Source organism: Rhineura floridana, chromosome 11 (genome assembly GCF_030035675.1).
Source record: "Rhineura floridana isolate rRhiFlo1 chromosome 11, rRhiFlo1.hap2, whole genome shotgun sequence".
In the NCBI taxonomy this organism is placed as follows: domain Eukaryota; kingdom Metazoa; phylum Chordata; class Lepidosauria; order Squamata; family Rhineuridae; genus Rhineura; species Rhineura floridana.
Window position 1 is genome coordinate 12,207,854 of NC_084490.1, and position 12,266 is coordinate 12,220,119.

At 41.2% G+C, this 12,266-nt stretch overlaps 1 protein-coding gene across 1 annotated transcript; it reads left to right on the forward strand.

Annotated features, from left to right (window-relative positions):
- Positions 1-10,395: 10,395 nt before the first annotated feature.
- On the forward strand, positions 10,396-11,340 carry LOC133367380 (olfactory receptor 11G2-like). The gene has a single exon (XM_061591481.1). The coding sequence runs from the start codon at positions 10,396-10,398 to the stop codon at positions 11,338-11,340; it is 945 nt and encodes a 314-aa protein (XP_061447465.1).
- The last annotated feature ends 926 nt before the right edge of the window (positions 11,341-12,266 follow it).

Genomic DNA, 12,266 nt, shown 5'->3' on the forward strand with positions numbered 1-12,266 from the left:
TGTATTTATTATTATTATTATTGTTATTATTATTATTACTATTATTAATTAAGTAATTAAGTAATTAAGTAATTAAATTTATATCCCACCCATCCTCCCAGAAGGAGCCCAGGGTGGCAAACAAAGGACAAAACACTAGAAACATCTTAAAAATATCTCAATAAACAGACATCTTAATTTTAAATATGCCATTTCAAAATGAACTGTTATTCCTGTGCACCTTAGGAGTTCTGCGCTCTCATTTTGGTTTCCAATCCTATTGAGGCCTTCCCTTCATCTCTCCTCTTCCTCAGGCAAAACATCTGAGCTGCTGTTTTGCATCTGACTCCAGTTGGTGGATCTTGGCATGCTAGTAAAAAAAGAAAAGGATATCCTACAAGCCTGAGGTCTACCCACCTTTGGCACACAGTGCCACAATTTGGCAACACATGGCAGATTCAAAGGGAGGCATCCAGTCATTGGCTTGACAAGACACACACCCAGGTGCAGACTGTTCTGTGGCCAGATCAAGCATCCAGACAGATCTTATCTTTGGAGCCTGCTATTACACTCCAGCAAAGGTTGTCAGGGGCAAAGAGCCTAGGCACAGGAAGTATAAGCAAAACCCTTAGCAAAACACCCAAGCAGGGGAGCAGGGTTGATAGCGCAGCATGGTTCAAACAAGCCAGGGTCACACATCCAGGGGTGAGGTCAGGTCACAGCCCAAGGTCAGTGCCACAAGGGGGTCCAAGTAAGGCACAGCTCAGCTGGCCAGGCAACTATTAAGGAGAGGGGAAGCCAAAGGCAAATAATCTATACCTGTGTAGACTGAAACACTATTCTTCCCAAGAAATGTCTGTACGACTGGGCAACCACTTTTATCTCCCACATCTGTAAGCACACCCAAAGCCTATAAGTTCATAGGAATCTGTCTTATGGCGAGTCAAACCACTGGTCCATCCGGCTTAGCATTGTCATCACTGATGGACAGAGGCCCTCTAGGGTTTCATATAGGGGTCCATCCCAGCCCTACTGGAGCTGCTGCTGGAGATGGACCCTGGGACCTTTTGTATGCAAAGCATTTGGTTTACCACTGAACTATGGCCCTTGCCCTGAACCTATCCTGAAAACTCCTCTTTCATATTATTTATGATTCATTAAATGCTTATCCGCCATTCCACCAAAGAGCTCCAAATGGTCCCTCCCCTCCAATTTTATCCAGACAGCATCTCTGTGATATGTTTAACTGAGGTCAACCAGGGAGCCTCACAACTGAATGAGGATTTGAGCGGCATAAGAATACATATGTATTAACATAAAATTATGCTGCAAATATACTAGAGCATCAGACCTGACTCTTTCATGCATTTTGCATGTATAGTACAGTAATACCTCAATTCACAAATCCTCCAGGAAAGAAGCTCCTTCTTAGCAAAGCCTTTTTGGGTGCAGGGGGACGCACACTCTGACATAGTCACAATGTGGCTCCTTGTCTATTGGATTGCAACTGCTGCACGCAGATCTCTCACACATGGCTGGAATGGTGGAAAGGTGGTGCAGACATCTCCATAGTATACCATACTTCAGGTGCCCTGGCAGCTCCGTTTACTGCAGATGTGCCTGTACAACCTGGCAAGGAGCACGATTCTAGCTGTGCGTGTGAGAGCCACCTGCAGCAGCTGCAATCTATCAGTCCTGCTTGACTGCTGGATTGCAGCTGTTGCAGGCAGCTCTCACACAGGGTGGTGACTGCCCCTTGTCTGCCTGCTCAAGTGTAGGAGAGAGAGGGGGGGGGATAGTGGTGGCTGTCCCATGCCTGCCTGCTCGAGTGTACAGTGAGGATATCTGTGCTCAAAGAATCTGCCTGCTCAAGTGTAGAGGAGAGAGAGAGAGAGAGAGCGCCACAGGATGGTGGTAGCTGCCCTATGTCTGCCTGCTCGAGTGTACAGTGTGAAGAGTGTACAGTGAGGAAAACTGTGCTCAAAACTTTAGATTGCTACAGCAAGATGCCACACGATAAAAGAAAAAAAGGCAGGGCAGGCATCCCTGGATTCGTTTTGGAAGAAGCCTTCAAGAGGCGTGTAGAAGGTTCAAAAAGTTTTTCTTTACTTATGCAAGGCTTATCTGACCTGGTTGTTTCATTTCAGACATATGCATTGTTAGATTTGAATAAAACATATTGAACTGCTCTTCTTTTTTTGTGGTATAGGAACCAATCCCTATAATGTCCATGGGATTCCTACCACTGGTACCAAGTTTTCTGTTAAAAAAATAATGCATGTTCTTCATTAACAGTGGTATTATGCTATCTATATTTTTTGCATTTAACTTTGTATACAATGTGTCGTGGGTTTTTTTTAAAGAAAAAACTGTCAAGGCACAAAGAGCTCAGAGAGAAACAGACATTCAATAAAAGAGGTGTTGGGATGCATGCAAAGCTCAGTCAAGTCAGAACCACAGAATCAGTGTACAAATCTATTGAAAAGGAATTGCTGCTCCAACCCTAGCAGACTGTCACTCATTTGCTCGAGGCCCAGACTGTTTATTTTGCATTTCAAAGTGGTCACCATTTGGAAGAGGCAGCTCTTTGGAAAGCACAAACCATGGAGTTGAGAGGAAATGCTTTCCCGACATTCTCTTCCTAAATCATCAGTAACAAAATGGGGTGGGATGTGATGAGAAAAAACTCCAGCAGTTTCTTCGGAGTGAGGCTCACCCCCATCAGCAGCAACATGGCTCTTTTATCTTCCCAAAGCTGATTTTCTTGAAACCACCATTTGATGGCACCAGCAATAACAGAAATCATGCAGTAGCAGCTGGGCTGACAATTTCGGAACATTATAGGAGGTGGGACGGTGGCTGTCATACACAAACATTGAAAACTGTTTCCAGAATATTTAGCAAAGTGGAACTCTTTTTTGGGGGGAAGACAACATTCACAGAAGTTTTCTGTGGGGAAAAATGCCTGCTGAGAAAGTTTTGTGGAACTGGAATCTTGTTTTCAAACAAATATTGTTTCTGCTCCAAATGTTACTGTGCCCAAGAGACATATTCCAAAAGTTCATTGCAGTCACTCATTAAAACAGCAGTCATTACTGAAGAGTGGCATTTCAGCTCTTGTCTGCACATATACTTGGTGACTCTTCCTCTCACCAGGACTACAGTATGGTCCCTTGTATTCTTCATGCCATCAGCCCTGCAGCGAATCCTCAGCTAAATGCACAGAGAAGTACGACCTGTCCCCACAAACATGTCGCAGCACTTCTGGGAAACCACCTAAAAGACGGATCAAGACTTTGACTTCTGTTGAGGTACAGAAATGGGAGTTATGACCACTTGTGACACTTGGGTGGAAACCATGGAGGGATGAATGTGAAGGGGTGTCAATAAATGGCTAGGTCTTCTTCAATGAAATTTTGATAGACAATTTTAAAATTAGAGCGGGGAAGGTTTGAGTTGTAAAAAAGGAACATCTGGAATGTCTCCATAACTCTCAGCTTCATCCCAAATTGAAACTAAGGTGTGACGAAAATGTTCCTCCCACTTTCGTGGGTCTGTTTGTTCCCTGCTAAAACATTCTTCTGTTGTTTCTTTCTGGGCAGTGAGCAAGTTTCAGTGAATTTTTCAAGAAGCAGGAAATTTGCCACTCATCATATTGAGGTTTATGAGGCAGTCAAACATTTTCTGTTTGGTTTAAAAATATATCCTCAGACACCTCATGAAGTTAAGGAAGGTAAGTGGCTACCTTTTCTCTCTACCTGAAAATTTCACCAAACTTTTCCTCCCCCAGTTTTTGTGGGAGTCCTCATTTCACTGAACCCATGAATGGAAAGCAGACATATTAACATAAGTAAGTGGAAGACTTTGATGAGATGATTTCCTTCATGAAGATCGTATTAGTTTCCTCCCAACCCTTTGATTGTGCAAAACTCACACAGGTCTGTAGTGAGTATTAGCAACAGAACAATTTTAGACAGGTCTACTCAGAAGTCAGTCCCATGACTGACTTATGAATGTTACTGCCACAGCCTTGGACTGTGACAGTGCAAACCTACAGACATTTCTGCAGAAGCAATCCTCATGTATTTCAATGGGACGTACTCTCTGGTAAATGTACATAGGCCTGTCCCCTTAATGTCTTTGTTAACTGAAGTTGGGATGTATTCCCTTTCAAGCTGTTTGGGAGTCCCTGCTTGCCAAATGGAGCATTTTCTTGGTCTCTCCTTCAAAACATCTAGTAACCGAAAGGCCAGAATACTCGGCTGAGTTTTCATCAATGGAGCTAATGACAGGAGGTATTCTGTTTTTCAAAAGTAAGACAGACAGACAGACAGACAGACAGACAGAGAGATTCATAAGAGGAGGAAGTATTACAGGGTACACTGGCAATGTCCATGATGCAGTGGGCATTGGGAATGTTTGAAAATAAATAAGAGATAAATATGATAGATAGATAGATAGATAGATGATAGATAGATAGATAGATAGATAGATAGATAGATAGATAGATAGATAGATAGATAGATAGATAGATAGATAGATAGATAGATAGATAGATAGATAGATAGATAGATAGATAGATAGATAGATAGATAGATACTTTTTATATGCAGATATGTATAGATACATATAGTTGTGAGAGGAGGAAGTATTTCAGAATACACTGGCAATGTCCACGATGCAGTTTGTTCTGGGGAAGGCTTGGAAATAAATAAATAATAAATATGAAAGAAGAAAGAAATGTGATAGCTGAATTTATTTTAATAGTTTAGTATAGTAGCAGTAGTAGTAGTAGTAGTATTTAGTTTGGCTATATCTCTGTGTTCAATAGCAGAAGAGACAAAATATTTCACTAGAAAGGTAACAATATTCAGAAGAAGGTTCACAGACCAAAACTGCTTCAATTGCCCCAAGCCAAACTTTTGGGCAATTGTAGCAATTAACTATTATAATTGTTTGTTGTTGTTATGTTCCTTCCAGTCAATTACAACTTATGGTGACCCTGTGAATCAGTGACCTCCAAGAGCATCTGTCATGAACTACCCTGTTCAGATCTTATAAGTTCAGGTCTGTGGCTTCCTTGATAGAACCAATCCATCTCTTGTTTGGCCTTCCTCTTTTTCTACTCATTCTGTTTTCCCCAGCATTATCGTCTTTTCCAGTGAATCGTGTCTTCTCATTATGTGACCAAGGTATGATAACCTCAGTTTCATCATTTTAGCTTCTAGTGATAGTTCTGCTTTAATTTGTTCTAACACCCAATTATTTGTCTTGTTCCCAGTCCGCGGTATACACAAAGCTCTCCTCCAACACCACATTTCAAATGAGCTGATTTTTCCCTTGTCTGCTTTTTTCACTGTCCAACTTTCACCATACTTAGAGATCAGGAATACCATGATATGAATGATCCTAACTTTAGTGTTCAGTGATACATCTTTGCATTTGAGGACCTGTTCTAGTTCTCTCGTAGCTGCCCTTCCCAGTCCTAGCCTTCTTCTGATTTCTTGACTATTGCCTCCATTTTAGTTAATGACTGCGCCAAGGTATTGATAATCCTTGTCAAGTTCAATGTCCTCATTGTCAACTTTAAAATAACATAAATCATATGTTATCATTACTTTAGTCTTCTTGACATTCAGCTGTAGTCCTTCTTTTGTACTTTCCTCTTTAACTTTCATCAGCATTCGTTTCAAATCATTACTGGTTTCTGCTACTAGTATGGTATCGTCTGCATATCTTAAATTATTGATATTTCTCCCTCCAGTTTCACACCTCCTTCATCTTGGTCCAATCCCACTTTCCGTATGATATGTTCTGCATATAGGTTAAACAAACAGGGTGATTTCTCACACCTTTTCCAATTGGGAACCAATCAGTTTCTCCATATTCTGTCCTTACAGTAGCCTCTTGTGCAGAGTATAGGTTGCGCATCAGGACAATCAGATGCTGTGCCACTTCTATTTCTTTTAAGCACAGGATGATTTCCCTCTGAACTTCCTTGGTCCGTTCCATTATCCAACGTATGTTTGCTATATGATCTCTGCTGCCTCCTCCTTTTCTAAATCCAGCTTCGGTGTCTAGCATCCTCACTCCATATATGGTAAGAGCCCTTGTTGTAGAATCTTGAGCATTACTTTACTTGCTTGAGATATTAAGGCAATAGTTCGATAATTACTGCATTCCCTGGGTTACCCTTTCTTTGGAATTGGAATGTATATTGAACACTTCCAGTCTGTGGGCCATTGTTTAGTTTTCCATATTTGTTGATACATTTTTGTCAAAATTTGGACAGGTTCAGTCTCAGTAGCTTTTAGCAACTCTATTGGTATGCCATCTGTGCCTGGTGATTTCTTTCTTCCAAGTATTTGAAGAGCAGCTTTCACCTCACATTCTAAAATTTCTGGTTCTTCATCATATGATTCCTCCATGAATGAATTTGTTATCCTTGCATCTCTTTTATAGAATTCTTCAGTGTATTGCTTCCATATTCCTTTTATTTCATCTCGGTCAGTCAATGTGTTACCCTGTTGATTATTCAACATCCCTACAACATCCCTACCAAATTTCCCTTTAATTTCTCTAATCTTTAAGAAAGGGCTCTTGTTCTACCCTTTTTGTTGTCCTCTTCTATTTCTACACAATAACTATTGTAGTAGTTCTCTTTGTCCCTACATACTAGTTGCTGTATTGTTCCATTTTGTTTTTGCTTTCCTTCTCTCTTTAACCGTGTTAAGAGTTGCATCAGTCATCCATTGAGGTATTTCTCTCCTTTTAAGGAGAGGTATTGTCTTTTTGCATTCTTCCCGGATAGTGTCTCTGACTTCAGTCCATAGTTCTTCTAGTTCTCTGTCAACTAAGTTTAAAGCCTCAAATCTGTTCCTTATTTTATCTTTCTATTCTTCTGGGTGTCGGAAGGCAGAGCTGGGGTCCCAATCCCGGGGAGCTGGATCCCAGAGAGTTGGGAGAAGAGTATTCGGATGGATGGCAGAGGGAAGGGGGAGAAACTTCCCCCCTTTGGAGCGAAGACGAAACAGAGAAACTGCCAGTGATAAGGTCGCTTAGCAACGGGGAGCCTGAGCCCTCCCTGGACATTCTCACACCTCCCCCTCTTTCAGGCTCAGAGCAAGAGGGGAAAGAGGGAGGGCTGCTCACAGCCGAAAAGCGGGGAGGCAGTTTACCATCAGCTCCTCCCCTATCCCCCATCCTGGAATCGGAAAATTCAGAAGAGGAGGGGGTGATGCTTCCCCCCTCACCGCGCACACGCAGACAGCTGAAAAGACAGGAGAGAAGGGGGGGAAGGCGGGCAGTACCTGAGGGGCAGTTAAGGAGGAGCGAAAGATTGCGCGCCCGTTTGGCCCCTTCTTAAAGAACAGGCGGGAAGAAGTTCCTTGCTCTGTCAACTTTCTCCCAATGCCGCAGGACCTGTATCCCTGTATTGCTTCATGAGAAAACGCAGTCTTTGTTTGGACATTACCCTAATAAAACACGAATTAACTACAGCCGTTGGTCTGGTTCCTGAGTCACATCCTGGGCCTGACACTGGGATGTTATTTAAATTGGATTTTGGCATTATGATTGCTTTGTTGTTCTTCTTTAGTTTTACTCTGATTACCAGTTCATGATCTGTACCACAATCTGCTCCTGGTTTTGCAGAAAGTATGGAACTTCTCCATCTTCTGCCACCAATTATATAATCAATTTGATCCCTATATTGACCATTTAGTGATGTCCACATGTACAGTTGTCTTTTCAGTTGCTCAAGAAAGGTGTTTGCAAGAAACAAAGTATTGGCTTCACAGCATTCAATAAGTCTTTCTCCTGCTTCATTTCTATCTCCTAAGCCCCATTTTCCCACAATGCCTAGTTCTTCTCTGTTCTCTACTTTTGCATTCCAGTTCCCCATGATTATCAGCACATCTTGTTTTGGTGTGTGATCAATTTCTTCCTGTACTTGTGCGTAAAATCTCTCCACTTCCTCTTCTTCTGCGTTTCCCCTTGGAGCATGGACGTGGATGATGGTTATGTTAATTGTTTTTTCATTGATATCACTCAGTCAGACATTGCACTATAGCTCCTAATTGCTTTTGCTACATCACTTCTCACTATTAAAGCAACCATTCAGGAATAGTTTCTTCTTAATTTCTCATTTCCTGCATAAAATATTTTGTAGTTGCCTGATTGAAAATGTCCCATTCCTGTTCATTTTAATTCACTCATGCCAAGTATTGTAATATTGATACACTCCATTTCTTGCTTGACAATTTCTAACTTTCCCTGGTTCATGCTTCTCACATTCCATGTTCCTATTGTGTGTGTCATACAACTCTGGACTCTCCTTTAACATCTGTGGAATCAAATCGAATCTAATCAATATAAATGTATGTGCTCCCAAATTAGGGGAGGGGCTACAGGATGCATACCCCCCCATCAAGACATGCCTGCTTTATTTTTGTCTTTCAGTGGGGTCATATAGATTGGTTTGGGGTGTGCATGGGCCCCAAGATTCACCTTTCATCTGTATCTCTGCATTTTTTTAAAGAAAATTTCAGTGTATTTCCAAATTGCTGTTTCCTCTCTCTGCTTTTTTCTGTGTTTTGGGTTCTGAGGCTGACTGTATAAAATGAAGCTCTGTGTTCTCTAGTCACTATAATGAGGAATGAGCTATGACTTTTCCCTTTTGGGCCAAAGTGCATGAAATTTATAGGCACAGGAGCTCCTTCTGGGTGGATTAAGCCTGCCAAATTATAGACAAATATATCAAGGGTTTTCTTTGTGGAGGAAGTGAATAGTATTAAATTTCTTCTGTAATCACTCAGGAAAATGAGAGGGGGGTTGTTTCTTCCTCTTCCTTATTCTCCGTGTGTATTCTTGGCACTACATTTTTTCAAATTTTGCAACTTCATGCTCTCCTTAGCGTCTGGTAATTTTTAGTGCCATCCTCCTGACACTGTTAAGTGGAGTTCAGAATAGCTTCGTTGTTATTTCCTTAAATATAGCAACATAGGGTTTTTTTAAAAAATGAAAGTTTTTAAAAAATCCTCCAGTGCTGTGCATTAATTAAGAAATAATAATCCAGAGCTCTTCAGCATTATTTCCTTAAATACAGCAACACAGGGTTTGTTTAAAAAAATGAAACTTTTAATGTATTTTTTAAAAAATCCTCCTCTGCTGTGCATTAATTAAGAAATAATCATCCAGAGCTCTTCAGCATTTTTCAGACAATGGTTTGGACAGCTTCTTTTCCTGCAAAACCCATGGTACAGAAAAGTACGGAAACAACAGAATAACAGGAGGCTTTGTGCGGGTCCTGAGACAACTCAGGAGGGTTTATTGACATTGTACAGGATTCTTCTTGTGTTCCCATTTGCTTCCACTGACTGTATATTTGTAATTTTGAAAAAAAATGTTCACACCACTTCTCCAAATGATAAGATGTTCCAAGGTCACATTGCTTACTTGGGTTTGGTTTCGTTTGGAAGGAAGACTGTGGAGGCTTCCAATATTACCTTTCATATATAAATATACTTATTTATTATTTATTTAACAAAATGTATATGGTTCTTGAATATTAAGCCCTCTATGCAGTTTACAAAGCGATATATAGGTTGAACATAGGTTGAAGCATAGCCAAAGTCCACAGAGCCAGCACCCAAAGATGCTTTCAGGGCCCAAACGCTCAGCTCTCTGTCTCTCTGTCTCTCATTTTCTGTCCATCCAAATTATAGCCTGACCTCCTTTGCTTCCTTCACAAAGATCTGAACTACCTCATTTTTACTGGAGAGGGGAAGGTTCCTAAATATATTCAGAGGTAAATTGCCCCAAAGTAGTCTATTTTAAGTGTCTTGGTTGGTGTTGTCCTTTTAACACTATTAATATTAGCACCATCTTTGATATCTTTTCGGAACCTATTGAAGATCTTTCTCTTTCAACAAGCCTTTTAAGTTGAGACCCTATCCTAGTCTGCTACTGTGTTGGAATTGCTTTTTAATATATTTTAAAACTTTTAAAAACCCAATGTTTTTAACCTTTTTTTAAAAAAAAGTCTTGAAAGCTTTTTAAAAAATGTTTTTAAAGATGTTTTGTTTTAATGTATTTTAAAATCTGTTTTTATGATGTTTAAAGTGTTTTAGTGATTTTGTTTGCTGCCCTGGGCTCCTGCTGGGAGGAAGGGCTGGAAATAAATAAATAAATAAATAAATAAACAATGTTTAAAAGAGCACAACTGCTTTTGTGGAATGGTCACTTGTGATCCAAACCATGGAGTGGGTGGAAGGAATGCCCAGCCTAAAAAGCATCCTTACTTAGCCTTTGCGTTTCATAGGAAACAGAGTAGACAGAATTGTAGTATGTCATGTAATTTGTATCTCATTCCTTATTGTGTGTGACAGTGAACTTGTTATGTGATTCAAGATGGAGATGGCCAATGACAGCACCATCCACGAATTCATTTTGCTGGGATTTGACGTTCAACAGCAGACACGATTCTTGCTCCTTGGCTTTTTCTCCATTCTCTACATGCTCACTTTGGCTGAGAACATCACCATCATCACAGTGGTGTTCCTAGATAACCACTTGGCCCAGCTCCCCATGTACATCCTGCTGAGCAATTTCTCCTGGATGGAGATGTGCTACGTGACTACCACTGTGCCCCGTATGCTCTCTGACCTGGTTTCCCCTCATGGGATCATCTCCTTCCATGGCTGTTTCCTCCAGTTCTACTTCTTCTTCTCTCTTGGCACCACTGAATTCTTCTTCCTTTCTGCCATGGCCATGGATCGGTACTTGGCCATCTGCCACCCTCTGCGCTACCCACAACTTATGACTCAACATTCCTGCTATGCCTTGGTAAGGACATGTTGGATTGTTGGCTTCCTGTGGTTTCCTATCCCAGTGATTTTGATCTCCAAGTTGTCCTTTTGTGGTCCTAACATTATTGACCACTTTTTGTGTGATCCTGGGCCAATTCTGTCCCTGGCCTGCCCTCCACTTGGAAACGGTCCCTTTATCTTACAAATATTTCTGTATGCTCTGATTTTAAGCAATGTATTCTTTGTTTTCCTATCATATGGCATTGTCATTCTCAACCTGATAAAATATTCAAATGAAACCAGTCGTAGGAAGGCCTTCTCTACCATATCTTTCCACATAATGGTGGTGACACTTTTCTATGGCCCAGTCGCAAGGATGTACTTAATTCCAGGTGGAGAAAATCATTCAGTAGTCACCATGACAGTAACCGTCTTCTACACGGCCATCACACCCTTTCTCAATCCCCTGATCTACTGTCTGAGGAATGATCAGGTGAAAGAGGCCCTGGGCAGGTTGCTAAAGAGAAAGGAAACATTTCTGAGGAGAAAGTGACAGTATAATATGGGAGCAGTCAAGAAAAAAGCAGCTGGCTCTCAACCACAGCCACCTCCTGATGAGATGTCCCAGATCTAAGCTTAGTAAAGACTCAGTTGGAGACTTGTTAGTTGCCTGCAACCACATGGGACGATAAAGAAGTCACTTCACCCCTCGAGAACCAGAAAACAAGGCCTGAAACTAAGGGTGTTTAGACACATAGGGGGCAGATAATAATAAGAAGCAGGGTGATTTGGGGTGCTTTCCTCCCTCCCTGGCTCAAAGCATGATGCCATAAAGTGCCCTGAGTTGGATCACAACCCCTGCAAGTGATCATCTGACTCTGTTGTTTTGTTGTTTCTGATTTTCTGTGCTGTATAGCTCTTTGATTTTTCATATGTCTGTGTTTCTCTAGGCCCATAAAGTTTGCAAGAAGCAAGGCTGTCCAAAATATTGTCTGTGGCATACTGAAGACCTCTGGATTTTGATTTTGATTTTTATTAAAGCACAGCAACAGAGGATATAAAAAAAAAAAAATGACTAAACACTTCTAAGTTTTTTCAAAATTTAAATTTAAAGTTGCTCTGCTGTAACAACAAACACACCCACACAAAGAGCTCTTCAGAGCCCCATAGGCAGCATTCTAGACAGCCCTGTATTTATCAATTCAACAGAAATAAAAAATTGTGAGGAGGACAACCCTTCAATCAGCTAAAAATACAATAATTTAAGATGCCTGGGCAAAGAAATACCTGGCACTGAAAACTGAAAGTTTTGGATTGGGCACATGATTAGCACAAGTCGAACTTTCCTGAGATGGGCATTCCAAAGCAGCGGTGTCACTAGCCGGATGCACGGGGTGCGGACCGCACCCAGGTGACACCATGAGGGGGGTGACACCCAGAGCCGCCCCATTGTGGCGCAGGGCGCCCGTGCCGTTGCCT

Excerpts from the sequence above, each read along its gene's own strand:
- LOC133367380 (XM_061591481.1), top strand. The coding sequence starts at position 10,396 with ATGGCCAATGACAGCACCATCCACGAATTCATTTTGCTGGGATTTGAC.